Source organism: Podarcis tiliguerta (genome assembly GCF_965153285.1).
Source record: "Podarcis tiliguerta genome assembly, chromosome: 1".
NCBI lineage: Eukaryota > Metazoa > Chordata > Lepidosauria > Squamata > Lacertidae > Podarcis > Podarcis tiliguerta.
Window position 1 is genome coordinate 76,844,375 of NC_139534.1, and position 23,200 is coordinate 76,867,574.

Consider the following 23,200-nt stretch of genomic DNA (forward strand, 5'->3'; position numbering starts at 1 on the left):
GCCCTAAATGGCCTCAGCCCAGTATACCTGAAGGAGCGTCTACACCCCCAGCGTTCAGCCCGGACACTGAGGTCCAGCACGGAGGGCCTTCTGTCGGTTCCCTCACTGCAAGAAGTGAGGTTACAGGAAACCAAGCAGAGGGCCTTCTCAGTAGTGGCACTCATCCTGTGGAACGCTCTCCCATCAGATGTCTAGGAAATAAACAACTATCCAAATTTTAGAAGACATCTGAAGGCAGCCCTGTTTAGGGAAGTTTTTAATGTTTGACATTTTATTCTGTTTTTAATGTTCTGTTGAATGCTGCCTAGAGTAGCTGGGGAAACTCAGCCAGATGGGTGGGGCAGAAATAAATTATTATTATTATTATTATTATTATTATTATTATTATTATTATTATTATTAAAAGGGTTAGATAGCAGGTGATTGAAAGGATCCTCACTGGTGACTCTAGAAACCACTGTTAGTTAGAGGAGACAATAATGGGCTAGATGGATGAATAATCTGACCTGGTATAAAAACACCTTCCTATGTCCCCTTGCAATTGACGGATCCCAGAACCAGTAAGACTTCTTTAGCAATGTCACTAGAAACATACCCACAACATGAAGACCTGCTGGCTAAGTAGGCAGCCCCACCATCATAACTGCAATCAGGACTGGCCCAAGACATTTTGGCACCTATGGCGAATCACAAAAAGGCAGGCCTCCCTTCAAGGAAGAAGGGGTGAGTGAAGATCTACATCAGGGGTGTCAAACTCAAATTCATCGGGGGCCGCATCAGCAGTTTGGTCACCCTCAAAGGGCTGGTTCGAGTTCGAGTGTCTTCAAAGCCCATGACACCTTTAACAGCTGGATTAAGTAATGCAGAGCTTCTGGCTCATGGAACACTAGACCTTGATTTCATCTGAATACATATATGAATATAAAAATTGTTTCCTATTTGGCTTGGTGTTTAAGTTACACAAGATGTGCAGGTTTTAATTTTTCTCATTCCCCAAATTTTAATCGAGCGTTTGTTTGGATTTTCCCCCCTTTGCTACCTACCCTAACCCTTTGAGGAGGGCGGGAACTGATGGCCGGACCCTGTAATAACATTGAGGAAAAAATTGCATGATGTGTAAATACCCTAAAAAATAAACCAATTCCTTATCAGCCTTTTTTCCATATATAAATTTTTGCAACGCGCACCCTGCGGAAGCCGCACCTGACGTTATTTACAAAACATGCACTTGCGTATCGAATTTGCTTTTGAATCACGAATCCCCAGAGGCGGAGGATGCTGTTCATTGGGCAGCGCGGAAACGCGCCTAAAGAAATAAAGAAAAGCAAAGCAAAAGCACGCTGCCCCGAGTATTCACAGGGCGCGCTCCCGAAACACAAGCGCGCTCTCGGTCTCCCTCTCTGCAAGGCGTGCGAAGCCAGCTCTGCCCTTCTCCGCATTCCACCTCGCGCAGGCGCGCTGCGCTCCCGCCGGGACTTATTTCACCCCGGCGAGCCCGAAAAGAAGTTGAGAGCAGCAGCAGCGGCCTCCCATATCCAACCCCGCCCTCGCCGTGTCAAATAAGTCTCAGCTAGGTAGCTGGAGGAGGGGGAGGCCGGCGCCTGCGCAGAAGGGACCCGAGGCGCCCTGCGCGCGCGCCGCAGCCCAAGCTTCCCTCACAGATATATATAGACCAGACTACACGGGCCACATGATGAGGTCTGGCGGGCCGGATTCGGCCCGCGGGCCTTGTGTTTGACACCCGTGATCTACATCAAGAACTTGGGGAGGAACTAAACAGCTTTACCCAATGGTTAATGTGGGAATTAAAGGCTGTCATGGTGGAGGGGACCCGCTCTGAATCACTCTGGAGACTCCAGAGGGCAGCTCCCACCATTTCCTCTCTAGGGTTTGAGGCGACTAGCAGAGCCTCCTATTCACCAAGAGGCTGCTATAGAGGTGGCATGGGGGAGAGTGCTGCCAAGGAGGTAACAGGTCTGGCCTCCAAGGTGTGCACTCCTTGGAGGCCGGATCTGCTGCCCCTGTGGATCCTGCCTCCTGAGGCGGTTTTCTCACCTTGTGCCATGGGTGGGTTGGTCCTAACTGTAATGTATAGAATGTGTAAATGGCTTTTAAGAGCACCTACAAGTTTTAGTTTCTCTTTCCTCATGGGAACCTGGGAAGAGTCTCACTTGTTCAGTCACCTTTTCTGTCTCTCAGTGCAGGTCCTGGAGCTGCTGAGATAATGTGTCATGTGACCGCTCAGAAGTTAGTACCTCTTCATGTTTGGTGTTTTTCATGTTTTGTGGAGGTACCCGAATCTCGGGGCGCTTCCTGGTAAGCAAAGCCTAGGTGTGGACAATAAACTGAGCAGGTATGTTCCCACCATATTCATCTCACCCAAAACCCATTACACTGTGCAGCCAGAGTCATACATTATTTGAAAGGGAACGGCATGGTGTGGTGGGAATGGACATCTCTACCCCATTTATCAAGGTCAAGTACTTCAGTTGCTACAATGCAAACTAAATTGGAACACTCAGAAGTGGCTGTGGAGAAGATCTCAAAGCTGTTCTTATGGTATCCAAGGGACTCACCAAAAGAACATTATCCTTGCCAATAACTTACTTGTCATTTGGACTAAACATCTGTTTCCTAGGCTAAGCAGAGTCCTAACATCACCCCATAGCCTGTTGGCTAACACTCATACCCCTCTCCCAAAGCTCTTGCAATCCAGAGCTGAACTCTGACTTGGGGATCTGTATTCTTCAAAGTACACCCCAGAGGACAAGAGGGAGCTTTAAGCATGGACAGCCTCCAGATGTCATTGGACTCCAACTCTCATCAGCTCCAACCAGCATGGTCAATTGTCAGATATGGGAGTCCAACAACATCTGCAGGGTCCCAGATAGGCTAGTGCTGTCATATAGTTTTGGCTTCCTGCTCACTTACAGACTCATTGTTAAAACCGTGTTTATGGAAGACACTCTTACTCGGCTACAAGTGATCGCCAAAGAAGAAGAATATCAGATGCAGAACTGCTATGGTTTGAGGGTCAAACTAGCACAGCCATCTCCAGCCTGGTGCCATCCAGATATTCTTTGACTACAGTTCCCATCATCCCTGACCACTGGCCATGCTGGTTACAGCTCAAGGATCTGGAGGACACCACAATGGAGAACTCTGGTCTGTCACAACGTGATCCTCTGCTAGCAGCAAAAAGTAAGTTAAGTACCATAACTGGTTGAAAAATCACAACTATATGCACAGTGTGACTGTTTTGGCAGGCAAAATCTCTCACCCCCCCCCCATGAGTTTCAATGGATATTACCAGACCCATGACAATACTAGAACTCTTGAGCATTTATTTATCGCCAACAGAACACATAGGTTATACAGCAGCTTCCCAGAAGCCTTGCTCTTGATTTAACACAATGGAGGAGCAGATATTTTGAGATGAAGAGCACAAGGAAAGATTAACTGGAAGCATCCTAAAACAGGTGAGGCTGTGATTGTCTTGAGAACAATCTGCTGAAGATGGGTAGGAATGGAAAACAAACAGAAACCGAGCAGTATACTAGGCATAAATGCTATAACCAAATGACCATTATTACCACCATTGAGGCTACATTCAGACTAGTAAAGCTACATGCTGAACTCTCACTGAGCCTTGTGTTCTATTACAACTATTGAGATTTGTAAATGTGAAACACTTCCTCAGGCTTTGAGCTATAGATTGGGCATGCGAGTTATCATTCCTCCCCCAAAGCAAAACCCAATTAGCACCAATTGATTCAATTTCGAGCTCCTAACACATACACCATTCAGTGATTCAGTTCTCAGCATTTAATGTGCCACAGATAGGTGCATGCTAGACTTCTACAGCCCTCTTAAGAGTTATAAAATCAACTCACCCACTCCATCACCCATATCATATCATATTCTTATCAATCACTCTTTCAAGCACCAGATTATCCCCCCTCTTTTTTGGGGGGGGGGAGGAGGGTCTGTAAAAGTTGAGGTTTTGCCAGTGCTTTGAAAATGAAATATAGAAAATCGAAAGAACATTTGTGGCTCTCTCTGGAGTGTGATGTGATGCAAAGGTCAGTCTGTCTGCTGCCACTACCCTGACATCAGTACTATCATGTCTCCCTTCTGGTTCTCAAGCCCCCAGGAACTGGTAGTGTTGCATGAGTCGTGCCGGATATGTCACTCTGCCTGCCAGGACAAGAGAGTGCAGCATCCCCTAAAATGCAGGGCAGGAGGCCAAGCTCTGTCAGCAGCCATGCTATTCCTTAGCAGAATAGGTTATGAGGCCACAGACTGCAAAACCTAGATTTGCAGGGGTGACCTAGTATTCCCCAGTGGTGGGGAAACAAACCAATAGCATTCTTTCTGAAGCATCTAACTTCCCACCCCAACATGGCTGCACCATTTGCTACCAGGCACAAACGTCTGCAGAAGAGGCTTGCAGCATGCAAAGCCGTTTTGAGAATTCATGATCTGGGCACACGGCAATCTCTATCTAGCTAATGTTAATTAGTCCCATTTGTGGCAGCAGACCATCTGCTTTGCTCACTCAGTAGTGTGTGAGCGTTTACTATCTGCTTACGCTGTTATTGAGCATATTAAGGCACTGGTGATGCAGAAGCAATCTGATCCATGCTGAAAATACTAATACACTCACAAAAATAAAGCAAGTCAGAATCACACAGACAGTTGCAGCCTCTCGCCATATAAAGCAGCAGCATTTAAAGAGGCATCTAAAAATGGATTCAAGCCACATTTGAAGATGGTTATATCCAGGATGACAGGAATATATAGTGGAGAGGAAATTCCAATTAGCCTATTTTTTCCCCCAGGCATCCAAGGCATGGACAATGTTACTATATTTCACACACACTCACTGAATCTAAATGCATGGTATGTTTAAATATCAGTATATTTCATGCATACCATAATATAGATCATGCTTCACCATCATTTTACACATGACTGCTACACACACACATACACACACACACACCACTCCCACAAGCTCAGCAACGTAAAGCATAATGATGCTCAGCTACACACAGCAGTGCAATCACAACAGGAAACCTCCGCAAGCAGAAAACCCTTGTGTTACCAGTATGATGCACAAACACACCCACTGCAACCTGTACCACAACAAACTGGAATCGTATATATTGGCATCACAAACAAAGCACACACTCCACTACTGACAGCCCTGCTTTAGTGAAATATTCAGGACATCACAAGTAAGAAGCTACCCACCACAACTAAGAAACATTAAAAGAATATCTATGAACATCCAACTCCCCCTTTCACTATAATATATCTACAAAAATACAATTTCCTCGCCAATATATGCAACCACCAGGAATATAATACACATACATCCCATCAGCATCGCAACACAATCTGCTCAACAGATTTCCATAAAACACAGTACACACACCCATGCTGTTACCACACTAACACCATTTTTGCTGACCTGTGTGTCAAAGCCATTTTCCATGGAGCTGCTCTTCTTGGGTAGGAAGCCATCTCCTGCATTCTCATGACCATTGTGTGACTTGAGAGGGATCTGGCTGGAATAGGATGACTTGTTCACCTCCACCTTGCTCCCAAACTTCAGGTAGCAGGGTTGTGGGATGGTCCTTGCTGCTGGAACATGAACAATAGGAGTAGCACTGTGGACAGGTTTAGGTAGTCCGGATTTCATTTTGGAGGCTACCAGGATGGCTGGCATTTTTTCTCTTTCGGCTTTGTTAACACGTTTCTGTCAGTAACAGCAACAGGACCAGCAACAAGCAGCAGCCAGGGAACGAGGTTAGAGGCAGATTTTGCAAGCTGGTGATACTGAATCACACACACACATACAAAATGAGCAGAGAGTGGGGGGGATAAGGGGGGGGTTCCCCACTTTAAAGCCCGAACTAGCTCTGACAGGTGTCTCAGCCTTCCACCTGTTTCCTCTTTTTCCTTTTGGCTGTTGATCTTTATTCTCAACCAGTGTCCTCCTTCCGCCTTGTCCTCTTCTGCTGCTGTTTAACTTGCTGATTCCTCCTCGGTAGCTGATTCCTGTAATTTTCTTTCTTGGAGGCGAGAGGCTCTTATTTCATTATCTTTTCACTGGAAATGGGAAAGTGAAGCAGTCTTTTGGAATTAAAGAAAGCTAGAAAAAACCTGCTGCAGCATATGCTTCTTGGGCTGCCTGCTGTGTGTGTGTGTGTGTGTGACCACGCCAGAGAACAAGCACAGGAAGGATTTCCAGGCTTAAGATGTCTTTCTTCAGTCTTAGCCAAGAAGCAGATGTAGTTCAGTATGTTAGCAGCCGATGCCCTTGGATACGAGCCTTAGAGAATCCAAGCTCTTTAATCTTAATATCTGTGAACAGGACCAACGATGCCGGAGCAGAGGGAGAAACGTCCATGGATGACATTTAAATCATAAGACGGCTGGTGGCAAAGCGATTTCTCAGTGCTGCTGCTGCTGCTGCTGCAAGCCTAGAAGGAGAATTTCCCCTGTCAAAGCTGCGGGAAAAGCAGCTTCCACCTCATTTTTAAACCTCAGCAGTGAAACAGGTTTCAGAGCTGAATGGCTAATAAGAGGCTGAGCTATGGTGTGAAAGAGTGAGAGCGAGCGAGAGAGCGAGAGAGAGCGGATGTGTGTGAGTAAAGGCAGCCTGCTGTGGACTACGCCAAAGAAGGCTAGCCAGATTAGCAAGAGCGGGAGAAGGTTGCAATCTGACAGTACAGTAAAAACAGTGCGAGCCTCCTGATTGGTCCTCCCAACTCAAATCAGAAACAAAATATCTCTGCAAAAGAGGAGTGGCTTCAACTCAAGTGACTGGCAGGAAACTCTTTCCCCTCCGCTCTAGTACAAAGCACATTCTGTAGCAGCTCTGCGGCAACACGGTGGGTCTCTGAGCTAAATGTAAAGGATGTACAGGAGGAGTGGGGAAGGCGGGGGGGGGGGGCGAGGCGAGGCGAAAATTCCTAACCATCTATGCTGCTGTTTTGTGTTTTTTTTTAAATGGAAGGCCCTTTCAAAGAAAAACACATGAGGGTGAATCACAATTCCGTTTTTACTGACTACTCATTCAGGGAAACTCCCACTGAAAATGCCAACAAAAATGTGGGTGAATAAAGGCTGAGTTATTTAACCCATCGAGTTGGAGCTGGGAATGCGCAGGGGCTTTGTACAGGTGGTTGTAGACCATCTAACCTGTTCTATCTCTCTCCCCTCCCCCTTCTCCCCAGAGAAGCCAGTATTCCCCGTGAGCAAAAAGCTTATTTGCACATTACGCTTCTGATGTGTGGCTCTACAACATTCCACACACATGTGCTTAGCTGCATAATAATTACACACGTAACAAACACATCAGCAAAGCTGCATGTGCTTTACAGCTACATCTTCTGGGGGCAAGGATTGGGCACAGCTCACCTGTACACAGCTGTGCAATGTGTGCAGGGCTAGACCAATTAATGAGGAATAGCCCTTATAGGAACAAAGGCAGGATGCCAGGTGCTGCGGAAGGAAGATAGCTGCCAACCTCATTGTTGCTGAAAACATTACATTAGTGTAGCTGGACTTTGGTCTGACCCAATAAGCATTTTTGACCCTCTTAATATGTGACCTAAATGACTTTAATGCCAAAGGTCACCTGGCAGCTGCAGAAAGGAGTGAAAAGCAATGGGGTCACTTAAAGACAATGTCCAAATAATGTTCTGGACTATTGCGATAACAATGTTTGTTTGTTTTTAAAACACACGACACTCCCCCGTTGGCTCTCATGGGTTAATTTTTGGAACACCGTGAGGCATAGTCACCCTGCTGTTATTTTTGTGACCTACTTATCCCAGGGTGAAATAGAGATCAGCGGAAAGTCTTCATTTGTTTCTTTCCTTATTACTTAACAGTATTTACCGGCTATCCTATAACAGACTTCTTAGGATGGGACACAAGAAATATATATATATATATATATATATATATATATATATACACATATATATATACATACACACACATACAGTGGTACCTCGGGTTAAGAACTTCATTCGTTCTGGAGGTCTGTTCTTAACCTGAAACTGTTCTTAACCTGAAGTACCACTTTAGCTAATGGGGCCTCCTGCTGTCGCCGGGCCGCCAGGGCACGATTTCTGTTCTCATCCCGTAGCTAAGTTCTTAACCTGAGGTAATATTTCTGGGTTAGCAGAGTCTGTAAGCTGAAGCGTATGTAACCCGAAGTGTATGTAACCCGAGGTACCACTATATATATATATATATATATATATATATGCATGTGTGTGCGTGTGTGTGTGTATACACACACACGCATATATATACACGCGCACACACACACACTAAGCCAGTTGTGTGGCATGCCACACTGGTGTGGCAGGAGGGGATGGCAAATGCGGCAGGAACATTCAAGGACAATCAAACTAACATTTAAACATTTCAGTGTAGCGTAGCGTAGCGTAGTGTAGCATAGCGTAGCGTAGCGTGGTGTGCTGTGCTGTGGTGTAGTGTAGTGTAGTACCATGTCAAAATATTTCTTTTTATTTGCAGAATATGGATAGATATCTTTTCAAAACGAGAGCAAGAGCATCAACCAGAACAATCCTAGTTGTGATCCAGAATTACTGTTCAAACAGCATGTTGGAGAAGACCCGTATATAATTATATTTGGGGAGTAATACGTGTTCCTATGTAGCTGCGTCGTTTTATACTTTCTGGATGTCTCATGATCACATTATAAAGTAGTTGTGTTGTATGTTATAAATCAAGCACCGCTAGGAGCTGTTTCTTTTTGTTTTTCAATGTATTTCTTGTCAACAAAAAAATTAGTGTGGCACAATCAAATTTTAATTATGAAAGTGTGGCCCAGAGAAGAAAGTTTGAGAACCACTGCACTAAGCAAACAGCAAAAAAAGTAAAAGCAGCATTAAAAATAATCAAGATAAATGTGCATGCCAATGAATAGTACAGCCTCCTCCCCCTCTCCCCCAAACCCCTGCATACACATTTAAGATTTGCTGTGGCTCTTTCATTATTTAAAACAGGGTTGGGGATACTTTTCCAGCCGGCAGAGAATGTCCCAATGCTTTCCAGGTGCTGCATGCCAATGGTGGGTGGGCACAGAGGCAAGAGGGGGGAAAGCAATGGATGCAAGCAGATCCCACTGTATTAGGCCAATGGCCCACAAGATCCAGCATTCTTTTCTCACAGTGGTCACCCGGATGCCTATGGGAAACCCACAAGCAGGATTCAAGCACAAGAGCACTCTCCCCTCCTGTGGTTTCCAGCAACTGGCATTCGGAAGCACGACTGCCTATGATTTCTCCCAACCAGTCTTCCCATGCTCCCTCTCTCCCATTTGCTGTGGAAAGGGATTCAACTTTCTTCAGAAAGTGACTAGGGAGGATAAAGGGATTGAGGGCAAAGAAGGCCGGGAGAAACCAGGGCTGCATTGACTCTCCCTGCCAGGCAGGTGTTGATTTTTTATAATTGAAGTATTTATAGACCACCCTTTCATATGGGATATCACGAGACGGTATGCAACCTGTATGGGGTGTTAGGAGAGGGGTAGTACCTTTGGGGGACGCACACATTATGTTTCTTCTGGGGTAGTTCGTCCACCTTTGGTCCCCACCCTGCACTCAGTTCTCACCTGTGGCTCCCAAAAGCTGTCAGCATGCTACAGTGGCTACACCCCGCAAAACATCTTCAACTGGCCAGCTAAACCAGGTGAGGGTAGCTGATGGGTCTCAAACCCTCAGTGAGTTAAGGACTTCCCCCTGAATGTGAAGACAGGCTCTGGCAGATTGAATGGATGAGACCAACAGTGGGTCCAATGGTCAGGAAGGCAGTTTCTGCACGTGCTGTAGAGGAAAGTGAGGGGCAGATGGGGCTTGTCAACCTGAAAAGGTAGCCCATCTAGGAGAAGGAAAACTCTGGTGCTAAACCTCTGATGCTTCGCAGGTTATCTTCAGGAGGTATCCCGAAGGAGTATTGAAGGAGTAAACACTACACCAATCCAGAGTGAAGTCCCCAAAACGGTTGGATGTCACCTTGTACGCCTCCTAGCAAATTGGGAACCTGTGCAGCTCTTTCAGCAGCAGAGTAACATGTTGCCAGAAGCCTGCTTCTGTGAGCAGGCTGGCCACTCCATTCTGTACTAGCAGAAACTTCTGGACCAAATACAAGGGATGTCCCACATAAAGTCCAGAGGTTACCAATGCATGAACCACCATGGTCAGACTATCCTAGTCCAGGAATGGCTGCAGCTGGCAGAAGCTGGTAGAAGGCATTTCTAGCAATAGATGTCACTGGGGCCTCTACTGACAAAGATGAATCGAATAGTACCCCCAAGCCATGAACCTGCTCCTTCAGAGGGAGTGCAATCCCATCCAGAACAGGCAATTGGCCTACCTTCTGGACATGCACCCATGCCTCCATCTTTCTAGGATTCCAGCTCAATTTGCTGGCACACATCCAGCCCAACACTGCATCCAGGCACTGGTCCAGGCCTCACATAGTCTTTCCTGACTTATATGCAATGGAGAAATAGAGCTGGGTTTAATGAGCATACTGATAACACTTAATGATATATTATACCTCTTCAGGCATTGGGCCCTCACACATTCAACCAGCACCTGTACATGATCTCTCGAGGCTTATATATGATCTCTGTGATCAGGGAACTTGCGGCTTATCTTATATATTTCCATAGGGAACTATGGTAGATTGACAGGCCTGGCCTGCAACACAGAGTACACCTTCAACTGGCAATAGAAATTCTGAAAATAGTCCTTAGTTACAGAATGACTTACATGGTTTTCCCTTTATACGGACATTGCTTTTTTATATGGCAGGTGTTATTTTATGGTATGTTTTATGAAGGCGTTGTCGTAGCATTGTTGGTGGTCTTTATACCTCATCTGAAAAGCCTACAAAACCTGTTTTAGCAGGACAAAAGTAATAAATGTGTTTACAAGGGAAAACAGCGCTTCTATCATACCATTTTCAGCTTTCCACTGTCCATCTCAAGACAACCAGCGAAAAACACCTGAAGGTTCTTCAGAGCCAAGACATATACTTTCCGTTCATTTGACATGCCCCTGGTTTCTAATCTCAGTTTCCATGCTCACTCAGTGGGTTGCCTTGCATTAACGCTAAGTGGGTAATTTTTTAAACAGGAAATGTGTTTTTCCTCTAGTCTCCTTTGTCCACTAATCTCAGATTACAAAGCGCTCATCTCTGTTCTTCCATCTCATTCAGGCAAACCTTCCAATGTTTTCTCTCTTGCCACAGCGTGAAGCACAGCTTTGAGCTGAAAATGATTGTGAACAAAGATTTCAAAGCTTTAATAAACCTGACAAGCCAGTGTCAGATTTTGCCAGATGAAAAGAGAGCTGGTGGTGGGAACCAAGACATGTGTTAAGAGTTACTTCACTATTCCCATTTGTTCTGATACTTTTTTAAAAACATCAATTTTAAAAAAGAAAACACCATAGGGATCTACAGAATACACGATTCTAATACAAGGCTAGTTTTTAATCCCACAGCTGTCAATTTACTGACACTTGGTTTACATAATTTTGCAGGAATTCAAGGGACTCCGTATCTGTAGGAATAAGTGTCTGATGACATTTGTGCTAATTCTAGTGTGAAATTATAGGATGGTTTGGTGATCGTCACATAAAGGAGACAAAGTAATGATATGATAATGTAAACAGTGGAAACCGTTGCTAATGAGTGAGAATTGAAGCTAAAGTACGTATTGCCCACGTGACAGCCAGTACAAAGTTTCTGCTGCTTAAGAGTGAGAGCATAGCTCTTGGGAGGGATGGAAGAACCTGAGTGATTGTTTTCTTCCTCTTGCACAACCTGAAAACTCCAAATCAATGCGGGATCACAATCAGAAAATGGGTCGGGATACAGAACAAATTAAAGCCATCCAAACAAGTTAAAACCGCCCAAACAACCTAAGACAGCATCACATGACCAAAGCACAAGCATTAAGGATGAGACGAAGACAGCAGATAAAACAAGTTTAAAATTATAGAAAAATTAGCCTGCCTAGATGAGTGGATCTTAATAAAGTGGCAAAAAGAGAGTGAAGTAGGAACCAGATGGAAATCCTGGGGCACAGCATTGTCACCCCTACAGAGAAGGCTCTCTCCCAAATGAAAGTGAGCCTCTACAGCATGGGTAGGCAAACTAAGGCCCAAACGCCTTATAAATCTGGCCTGTGGACGGTCCGGGAATCAGCGTGTTTTTACATGAGTAGAATGTGTGCTTTTATTTAAAATGCATCTCTAGGTTATTTGTGGGGCTTTGGAATTCGTTCATCCCCCCCCAAAAAAAATATAGTCTGGCCCCCCACAAGGTCTGAGCGACAGTGGCCTGGCCCCCTGCTGAAAAAGTTTGCTGACCCCTGCTCTACAGTTTACCTCAGAGGGTGGGGGTCACCCAATGACATTAACATAGTTATCATTGGGGTTGCAAACCATTGTCTAATTTGTACTACTGCTGTTGGAACCTTAGGCTTAGATTACTATAAACTCCTCCAGTAAAATGAAATCTCTCCACATAGAAAGCTGGTAGGTCAGGAGGACAAAAGGCTCCAGTTTAATCTTTCCCCTGATATCTAGTTTTCTATGTGCATGGAAGAACATGCACACATTATTAAATACAAAATGCAGCTCCAAACTTTCTATATTTATACTCTAGCAGAGAGGCTTCACTAGACTGATGTTGCAGCCTTGTCTGTGTAACTTCTTTCGGAAACAAGTGAGCTGTTGTAGGCATTTTCTTCTGATTAGGCAGATTACTAACCCTCATCCCTAGGAAAAAGTCTGTTTGTTACAGGAAGACCACCGCACACAAACCCCATCCAAGGGGTCTATTTTAAATTGTCACAGTGCCCCCCTGCATTCAGTATAACACAGCATTAAAGTTGCATCTCTAAAAACTTCTGACACATGGTCTTTCTGCTTCACTGTGGATCAGATTCTTAAAATTGCACCAGCCATTTTTGCTTGGGTCAGCTTAGTATTTAATTCCTATAATGAACAGAAGAGGAGCCTCTTTGATCAGGCCAACGGCCCATCGTATCCAGCATCCTGTTCTTACAGTAGCCAACCAAATGCCTGTGGGAAACCCATGGGCAAGATTCATAAGCCATATGTATCAATATTTCATGAAAAGCAAAAATTATCCCCCTCCTAGGCTCATTTCTTGAAAGCATTGTTAGACAATGGTGAGGGCAAAACACAAGAAAACGGCCCACTTTCTGCTATCCATTGTTGTGCCAAAAATTTAGGGCTGAGTGAAAATAGTATCCTAAAATACTCAACTCTATTTGCAGGTGGAAAACTTGGAAGAGAATCATTTCATCAAATATTCTTGCTGGGGGAAGAAAATTATCTGAAAATTTCCCAGTGTGCCCCTACCATTGGTGTTTGAAGCCACAAACACATATCTGCTTGATGTATTTTCCCTCAAACCAGCTAATTTGAAAACTTAAGCCACAGCTAAGATGAGGTGTGTACATTTGAGACAGCTCTTGCCTATGCACAGATGATAGTGCATGCGCAGACAACAGCTTCATTGAATAGGGGCTCCAGGGGTTGCAGGCAAAGGGAAGGAAATCAGGCAGTACACATCAGGTGAAAGCGTCCCTTGCCCCCTCTCTGGTGTGCACAGCAGCATGCAAACATGACTTGAAACACACCGGGAGGAAACGACCTTGCTCTGTTTTAAGGCAGTAATATGTAGCTGAAATGAAACAACTTTGTTGTTGATACTGGTTAGTGAAGGGTGCCAGATCCTGGGGACCAAGCCCTTTCCATGCCCCAATATGTTTGGGGTGGGGGCTGGGCCTTCCCAATGTCCCAAAAGCATGAAGGTGAAGCACAGTGTGGCTCCAGTGGCCAGCTCCTCCTCCTCTGCCGCAAAGGGGCTGAAGCAACCTCCTCCCACCCTGGTGGCAGTGCCAGGAAAAGTAGGAACCTCTGGCCATTGAAGCTGTGTTTGGCTCTGCCCCCGGCTCCTCCCAACATCAGGACATCATGCACATAGAATCATAGAATCATAGAGTTGGAAGAGACCACAAGGGCCATCGAGTCCAACCCCTTGCCAAGCAGGAAACACCATCAGAGCACTCCTGACATATGGTTGTCAAGCCTCTGCTTAAAGACCTCCAAAGATGGAGACTCCACCACACTCCTTGGCAGCAAATTCCACTGTCGAACAGCTCTTACTGTTCTTCCTAATGTTTAGGTGGAATCTTCTTTCTTGTAGTTTGGATCCATTGCTCCCCCACATGATGGTGGCTCCCCCAATCACCCTCACAAGCTGGTGCCTCTGACGAAGGGAGACACATACTTAGAGAGGAAGACTAGGAGGAGTATAGGGTGAACTCGTTGCTTCCTTCAGTAATGATTTCAAAATATATCTCCATAGTTATGTCTGAAATTCTAGGTCCTATTTGTAGGTGGTGAAATATTGCTGAATATTCTCCAGAGATGGGTGGGCTGAAACTTTCCAACACTTCAGAGGAGTCTTGAAATAGAAAAATACGCCCTCCTGAAAAATTCAGGCTAGCTATAGCTGAATATATCAGGAAGGCAATCAAGAGCATTAGTATCCTCTGAAACAGTTTCCCAGGAGGAATTCCAGAAAGCCCCCAGGAATAGAACAGATACACACCTCCTTGCAGCCAAAGGAAGCAGTCTGACAATTAACATGTGCTGCTTTTCTTCTGAACTTAATGAGAGAAAAACTATGTCTTGGGAGTCCAAATGGAAGCTAATATAAGCCACGATTCTTGCTGACCATTCAGTTACTGGAGAAAACTGCCATATACGCTTAGTCCCCTCCCCTGCCCTTCTGCTTTCGTACTTGCAAAGAGACAACATGGTCAAGTGCCTCTGTATCCCAGACTTCCCAAAGGGAATTAGTTTCACCAGACACTTGTAGTCTGCACACTCTCCTTGTCTCCCCATGTGTTTCCTTTTTATAGGATGAGAGAAGATTAAATTCCTTTTAAAAGGATCCAGCATAGCATTTCGCTGGTAGTTTAAGCTTTAATAATTAGCTTCACCTCTTACAGCAGACGTGGTACATAACTACGTTAAGTTAAGTGGTTTTGCTTACTTTATTTTATTACCAGAGTCGGTGGCTGCTGCTATTTGTCAAGGAGAAAGGACATTGTGATGGCAAATCTGCTTTCAACACTTTGGTTAATATAAGAGTAGCTTTACTTTGCTCCCCCCCACCCCACCTCCACCACCACCCCGGCTGCCCCTGGTTTCTAAGCTGCCATTAATATTTGATCTATCTTGCCCCATTTTTCTGCAAATTCTTGCTGCCTAAAAATAGTCACTTTGTCATTGCCACAATGGCATAACTGTATACTGGTCTAGTTCACATTGCAATGTCAAGTCTCCAAGTAATATGCATGGAACAATACATGCAAAAGACACCTATTGTGACCACAAAGCAGAAACCTAATTATAAAGCATTGCAGTTCTAGATCTGGACTGTAAGATTAAATGAAGTGCCATTACTAAAACCTTCAAAAGCACATTCAATTCACACTGCCCACACCACTAGTTTGCCTCAATGATGCTTAAAGGTATAGTCCTGAACACATGTAACCTGGATGTTAGTCCCATTGAACTCAGCTGGGCTTACTCTTGGGTAGACATGCCTAGGAATGAGTTATTAATCTGTACCAGGGCTCACCAGGTGTGAATACACAAACTTCCTTTAGGACTCAGTTGTGCAGCATGCAAAGTAATAATGAAAATGAGTCTATTATGCCGTAGCATAATTAATAAGCATGCAATATGTAATCTGAGCTGTAGCACTTATCAAAAAGGAATGATGCGCACACCTCTCTGTAGGATTTTTTGTTTTTGTTTTTAAAAAAGCACACAGCACTAATCAACCTGGATTCCTTATGACTGACAGACTTGGTGAAATTAAAGCAGAAGAAATTCTTTTTGGGGGGCGTCTTCCCAATTCACTCTGAAACTAGAGCAGAAATCCAAATAGATGCTAGACTCTTGTTCATGTTGAGCCTCATTTTGGCTCATCTTCAGAAATGGCTGAATTTTAAATAGCGTAAATTTTAAAACAAGGACCCTGGATTTAGCCTGGAAATAAACCAGGATCCAGTAAAAGTGTTGTTATGTCCAGGAAGCTGTATCCCTATTTCTGTCTCTGTCAGTAATGTAGCTGCTGCATTCTGTGCTACCTCCACTTTTGACATGTTCGTCAAAGAAAGCCTGGCATATAGTACACTGCAGAAAGACAACTGGGATGTAACCTGAGCATAAATGACTGTGGCCAGGCTGGTGAAAGTTGCTTCATGCTGCTAAAGTTACTAGGTTCGTTCTCAAAAGAATGGATTCTAGCAGTCCCCAGACTCCAAAATGGATTCTTTTAGGGAAGTAAAATCCTTTCCTGACAAGCGAAACACTCCTCCTAGCACAGACAGACCATTTATCAACCACATCTTCAACTTAGCAGGTTTTAGTTTCATTTGTCCTCATCACGTCCATTAACAACTCCAGACACTGGTTTGACACATCCCTTGCTTTGCCTGAATTACATGAAAAGGAGAAAGACAGTTGAGTGTCATTCGAATCAACAGCCTAAGTGACATCACTCAGCAGTTTGCCATAGGTTCTGAGAAGCATGGAGAACAGAGTAGGGCCCAATGGCATTGCCATGGATCAGGGCGGCTGTGTTTCAACACCACTTTCTGGAAACAGCTGTCCAAGCAGGAGCAGAACTAATGGAGCAAAGTGCGCCCAGTTCTCCCTTTGAAAAGCCACTCTGAAAGGATACCATGGCTGATGGCACTGAAAACTGGTGGGAGTTCCAAGAGAAATAGCAGGGTGACACTCAGTAAGAGCTGTTCAACAGTGGAACAGTCTCCCTCGGAAGATTGGGGGCTCTCCTTCTTTGGAGATTTTAAAGCAGAGGTTGGATGGCCATCTGTCATGGATGCTTTAGCTGCGATTCCTGCATTGCGGGGAGTTGGACTAAATGACCTTTGGGGTCCCTCCCAACTCTACAATTCTATGATTTTATAATTCTACGATTCCTCCTGTCCTTCTCCTGGCATATGCCATCCATCTAGTACAAGCAAAGCAGTTCCTGTGCCAAAGCCAAGTCAAAAACCAAAATGAAATGGATTTATATTGAGGAACCCAATGTTATGTCCTCCTGATGTTGGACTACAGCTCCCATAATGGTGGCTGGGGCTGATGGAGTACAGCAACACCTGCAGAGCACTGTATTGGCTATCCCTGATTTAAACAGTGTCACCCAAGAGTGCATGGAGCTATATAACAACCAGCTGCTTAAGATGATTGCCAAAAAGGGGTATAACCATTGCAATGGGCCAATAGTTGGAATGATCCAAGGCAACTTTTTTTCCAGAAGCAATCTCATGACTGCTGTTTTCAAGCAGTGGAAGAGCCACTTACTTAGCACTACTACAGGATGTGGGATTTGCAAAGGTCACGCCAAGCATGTTCAAAATAGGAAGCTGCCTTATGCCAAGTTGGGTCCATCCAGCTTGTTATTGTCAATATAGACTAGAAGCAGCTCCCCAGGGTCTCAGGCAGGGGTCTTTCCCAGCCCCACCTTGAGACATCAGATATTGAACCTGGGACCTTTTGCAGACAAGGAATATGTCCAAGCACTGAGGTTCATCCCTTTCCCAAACTGTACACAAACTGCATTCATTTTTCTCAATGGAGTCAGAACATTTGCAGAAACCATAATGAAGTTATTGCTGGTACCTCTGTTTTGTGTGCACTGCTGGTTATCTGAGACGAGCCATTCCCAGAACCGTGTGGAGAGCAATCAGTGAGGCTGGTGACAGCTTGTTTTAGGCACAAGATGCTCTTTAATAGGAAGTTATTAAACAGAAACAGCTGTGTTGATTTCAGCTCCATTCAAAACACAAGGAAGGGAAAACAATCAAAGTCTGACTAATAAAAAGCACACAATGTACGGAGACATGTGAGGGTGTTTTTTTATATATAAAAGAAACCCATCCCCCCATTTTACAATTAGGAGTAGATTGACCTTTTACCTACATTCTGGTACATCTGGAAAAGATCCACTGCCTTGTCTTCCTGGAAGCCAACCCAGAATGGTCCTGCCAGCTGGCTTGAGAGTGGTGCCCATCTGCACTTGTCCAGAATCCCTGTCAGACCTCCAAGCCTTTTACTAGCATATGGCGTTAGTCTCCTAGTGGGTAAAATGAGGTAAATCTAGAGGGCAATTTCTGATACTTCACTCATTTCTTGTTTTGAGGGGGTTTTGTAATCATGCTGCCAATGAGTTATGCAGGACTGTGTACCAGGTTCTTTATGTCCTCTCATTCTCACAGCTACTAATGAGATATTTCAGAATGACTTCTATTTCTTCAGCAGATGGCAAACTAAGGCTGAAAGATAGGGCCTGGCACAATGCCACTCAGCAACTCTGGCTAAGGTTTTATTTGAGCAGAGGTCTCCTCAACTATCTACTGGCACTGTGAGAAACATCCTGCAAGGATCCTGAGGCTTGCATATTTCCTCTTCCCTCCAAGTTTTCCTCATTAGAGGCAAACTATAGTTTGCCATTTTGTCTGTGTTTGTCCTGAAAACCAAGACTATAAATAACCGTCTGATCCTGCTTTCTATGCTTAGTTTGTGTGGAAAGTAGAAAGTATAATTTGCTGGTTTGGATGTGATGGCAAGCTATGGACCTATTCAGGTCAGGTATTATTAAATTCTACTTGTGCAGGGGATGTACCATTCCTGAACTTCATTGAGTGAGAAGGTCTGAATGTGGCTGCAGTCTTCTCTGTGACTGGGAATCTTGAAGGGCTTCTTAAATATATTGAACCAGGAAATGATAAGTGGGTTGTGGGGGACAAACAATACTTCTTAAAGCTTAATTTTCTTAGAACAGAGGTGAGAAATCTCAGCCCAGGGACCAAATGTGGCTCTCCAGGTCTTTCTGTCCAATTCTCTGAATGACCCCCAGGCTACACTCCAAGTGTTTGTGCCTGGCTGGAATATGTCCTGGAACTCTGATAAGGCTTTTTGTTTTCAGGGATGGAGGTTAGAGAGGGGTGTGAGAGTATTCGCAGAAAATAACCTACTTTACAAAGGTACAATTAACATTCCTTGCTCTACTCACATTTGCCCCTGGTCCTGCCCACCACTGGTATGTGGCTCTCAGAGCAGAATTCAGCCCTCAGACTGCAAAAGGTTCTACCCCACTGTCTGTTGCATCTGTACCAAACCAATGTTACCTATACTACACATGGCCTGGATAAAGAGAAATAAAGAAATAACATCCCCAAGGTTGAGGAGACTAAAATATTGCTCAGCACCTGGCCACTTATCCAGCAGGGTATTCTTGAGATGAAATAGGTTACTAGCAAAATACTAGTAACCTTTGGTGATGAATTGTCCTTAAGGAAACAGTGGCCCTGACACTCCAAATGGCTTGCAAAGTTCCTTCAGTAAATCAGACTACCCACTATACAGAATACTGTATACCCTGCAGAGTGGCATGGGGGGGGGCGGGGAACAGTGTGGCATTTCACTATTCTTAAAAAAACAACAAAAAACAAGCATTCATTTCTAAAGGGGAGCAAACTTAGCCATTAATATAACCTACATCATGGACCATAGTGTTGCCAAGTGCCACACTTACAGGCTTAGTTTACATTGTATTTAGCATCTTAAATGAATTTCCCCATTGCTGAATTCTCTGGAAAACCTAATAATAATAATAATATATTTATTTATACCCCACCCATCTGGCTGGGTTTCCCCAGCCACTCTGGGCGGCTCCCAACAGAATATTAAAAACACGATAAAACATCAAACATTGAAAACTTCCCTGAACAGGGAACATTTAGAAAACATTTAGAAAACACCAGAGACCCCAAGCGACTATGATAATGAGCCAAGCACTTGAGCCCTGTAAACCCTCAGGATAAGGTCAACTCTGACAGATTAAAGTTGTGAAAATGTAGCTTCTGCTTCTACTACCAGAGATCTCACTGAGATGGGGGACTGAGGCTGAAGTGTAGTGCTTTGCCTAATGCTACTCAGGAAGACGGTGGCATACGCATCATCATTCTCCATCATTCTTTTTCTGGATTTTCTCAGCTTCTCCCTTGGTTTGGTTCTTCAGAGAAGACCTGATAGCAATGGACAAGTTCATGCCCCTGAAGATCAGCAAGGTGGTGCTTGAGTGCCTATCTAATCTCAGCTTGGGAGGGAGTTGGGCTCGGGCTCACTAGAGTGAATGCAGGATTCAGATAGGACTCCCAACTTTCATCTCCCACCTTCCATGGACCAGACAGGCCTGGAGAGAGCCATTTGGTTCCCATGCCTGAGACTCTCTATCCTGGATTTAGGGTAAGTGAAAACAGCTTCCCAAAACCCTCTACACTAGATGCAGGAAGTGAAATTGGAAAGGGCATTTTGTCAAATATTCTTAGAGGGGAAGGCAGCTGGGGACAAAAGAGCAGAGGAGAAATTGTCAGAAAATTGCATTCTGAGAAATTTCAGCTCCGTTAATGTTGAGGTGCACCATGAACAGGAGGAACATAGATGGTAATGTTTGTCCCCCACCCCTGCCCCCATTGATGACTGCACATAAAGGGTTTTTGGAAGATAATGAAGGAGTTTGGGCTTCTTTCTATCCATATAATAATGGATGCTTATTTTTCACTACGTAGTCAATTATAACATTATCACATGACCATTTTAATCTCCTTGTGTTAATTCTCCCCACAAGCTCATCAGCAGATAAGCAGTTCATCTGACTACACCTTTAGTTTATACTGAAAAGTTATCTCTCACAAGCGAGTGATAAAAATGTTTCCGATTGACAAACTGCCTACCTCGAACACAGCGCAGGAAGAAACAGGTTTTCTTATTCATAGTTTTATACAGTTAAGAGTGAAATTGTAAATGTGTAGAGCTGTACGTTTGCCTTCGTCGCATTTAAAACAGAGTTATGGCTAAGAAAACGAGAACAGCAATAAAGGGGAAAAGGTTGGAGGCAACGTACTGGGCGCAGCCATCACAATGTCACTTCAGCTTTCTCTTTGACTGTGCTGAGCAAGCATTTCCAAATCAAAAGAGTAATTAACATTCTGTAGAAAAATCAGAGCACTGGCAAATACCAAAGCTTTAACCTTGCATTAGTAAAGATCAATGTGAAAACAGGACTTTAAGCCCACTTGCTGTTCTATTGTATTGGGAACTGAGGGAGCGAATTTTGTGCGGCATCTACAAAACCACGTTGCAACCTCTGGTGGAGTCCTGAAAAGCACATCCTGAAGGCAAGGGTATATTGGACACGTGGGAGCTTGACAATGGAACTTTTGCACCAGCAAAATACTTTCTGGCCATACTGACTAAACCTACTTATACTTCAGGGAAGTCTACCAGCCCAGACTTTCTTTGTTCCCTTTCGGGTTGATCTGATGTGTAGGTGCTCATCTCGTCTTGATGGATGCAACAACGGTCAGATCCTGTTAGGCCAAGAAGGTACTTTATCTCTGGAAAAGGAACTCTACCTCAGCTCTGTTGCCATTTCTTCTGAGCCAGACGCTGGGGTGACCATGGAAATCTGGGACTTGGATATGAAGAGGTGATCTTTCTTGAAAAGCTGGATTAACTTGGAGTGGGGTGTACAGTAGACCAAGCCTTGCAGCTCAAAGTTCCTCACTGATCTGAGAGGGCTCAGAGATCTAATCATCTTCACAGAATGTTTTGGGGAATTGGAGAGTGAGTATGAAGCAGTACTGTACATGGAAGATAGCACACAACAGCATGTGATTCCTGGTGGCACAACCACTGCCTGGGAAGTTTTGGGGAAAGCCAGATTAACAGCTGTTTTGATATGCCCTTGCCCAACCCATCAAAATCATTTTTTTGAAACCCTTACATTGTATAGCTAGGTTTTATCTTGTACTAAGTACTGTAATGTGAGTTCTGGTTATGTTACTGACAAGGATCCTTCCGTGTCATTCGAGTCACAGCCCTTTCTCCCTTGCATTCACTGTTAAATATTGGCCAGGGAGGGGGCTGTTCAGTGTTACAATAGTTACAAACATCTGAGCAAACGCTGAATATTTCATCCTGTCTTTCTCTCCAGCATGTGTGTGCTATTGCTTCTCTTTGCAATCTTGCATGAGAGTCACCAGCCCATCAGGGTGCACACACACACACACACACACACACACACACACACACACTGGCATAGCCAGGGGGCAAGGAGGGGCAGCTGCCCCCACCAAATCAAGTAAATCAATACAAAATATTTAACTAACTGAGGTTAGCCTGCCCCCCCAAATAAGTAATTTCAGTTTTAAAAATTCAAAGACAGCTAAGAACCTGTTTTAGCTGTTTTGTTTGGTTAATATCTTGTAGAAGAATGCTAGGCATGCTCAATATGGGATAGGTAGATAGACAGGTATGGAAATGGAAAGTGGAGTTGACCAGGGAATTGTTGCTATACTAGCTTATGGAACAAAAAGTAGCAGCATGAGGGCATTTCAGTGTATGGGCATAGCATCACACACTTAAAGCAAGTAAGTATAAACGCTTCCTGGAGTCAGCGTTTGTTATTAGCCCAAACAAAGACAGAAAAATACGCCTCACCCTGCATCTACCTTTTATAGTAACTGGTAGTTCCTCCTACAAGAACCTGCTTGTCCTGTTTCCTCCCCACCCCCACTCCCCCTCCCAAAAAATCTCAGGTTGACAAAGGATATTCATCTAGCTAGGCAGTTTATCAAAGCAGCAAAAGCACTAAGCCTTTCTTTTAACAGCTGTCAATGTAGTTCCAGATCACTGGAGGCTTTTTTTTTTTTAAGGGACAAATATCAACATGGTTAAAGGCTTGAGCTCATTTTCTTCAAACTGACACTAATCCCCCCATGCCATGCTGACCTGCATGGCCAGTAAGGAGGGAATCCCCTTACTTAAGGATGTCTGGCAGGCAAGGAAGGGTCAGAGGGATGTCACACTTCTCTGGTCATGCCCTGTGCAGTAATTTTCATCTTCATGAGCTCAAGATGATACAAACAACCAAGTTGTTCAAGCTGCTTCAAGGGCTCTGGAGCTAATCCTCAGTATAGCATCCTAAAAATAACCCC

The 23,200-nt window shown here is 44.4% G+C and overlaps 1 protein-coding gene across 7 annotated transcripts in view; it reads right to left on the reverse strand.

Annotated features, from left to right (window-relative positions):
- The window catches only part of NAV2 (neuron navigator 2), a 517,389-nt gene that overhangs the window by 251,019 nt on the left and 243,170 nt on the right, over window positions 1-23,200 (reverse strand). For 3 of the 7 annotated variants that reach the window (XM_083452666.1, XM_083452664.1, XM_083452653.1), the window contains exon 1: window positions 5,477-6,706. The exons of 2 other annotated variants lie outside the window; for them this stretch is intronic. In XM_083452666.1, coding sequence (XP_083308792.1) covers window positions 5,477-5,734 — 258 coding nt within the window. In that variant the 5' untranslated portion in view covers window positions 5,735-6,706. Of the gene's footprint in view, window positions 1-5,476; window positions 6,707-23,200 lie in introns of those variants that run through there. 2 more of the 7 variants (XM_083452667.1, XM_083452665.1) reach the window with 1 other exon arrangement.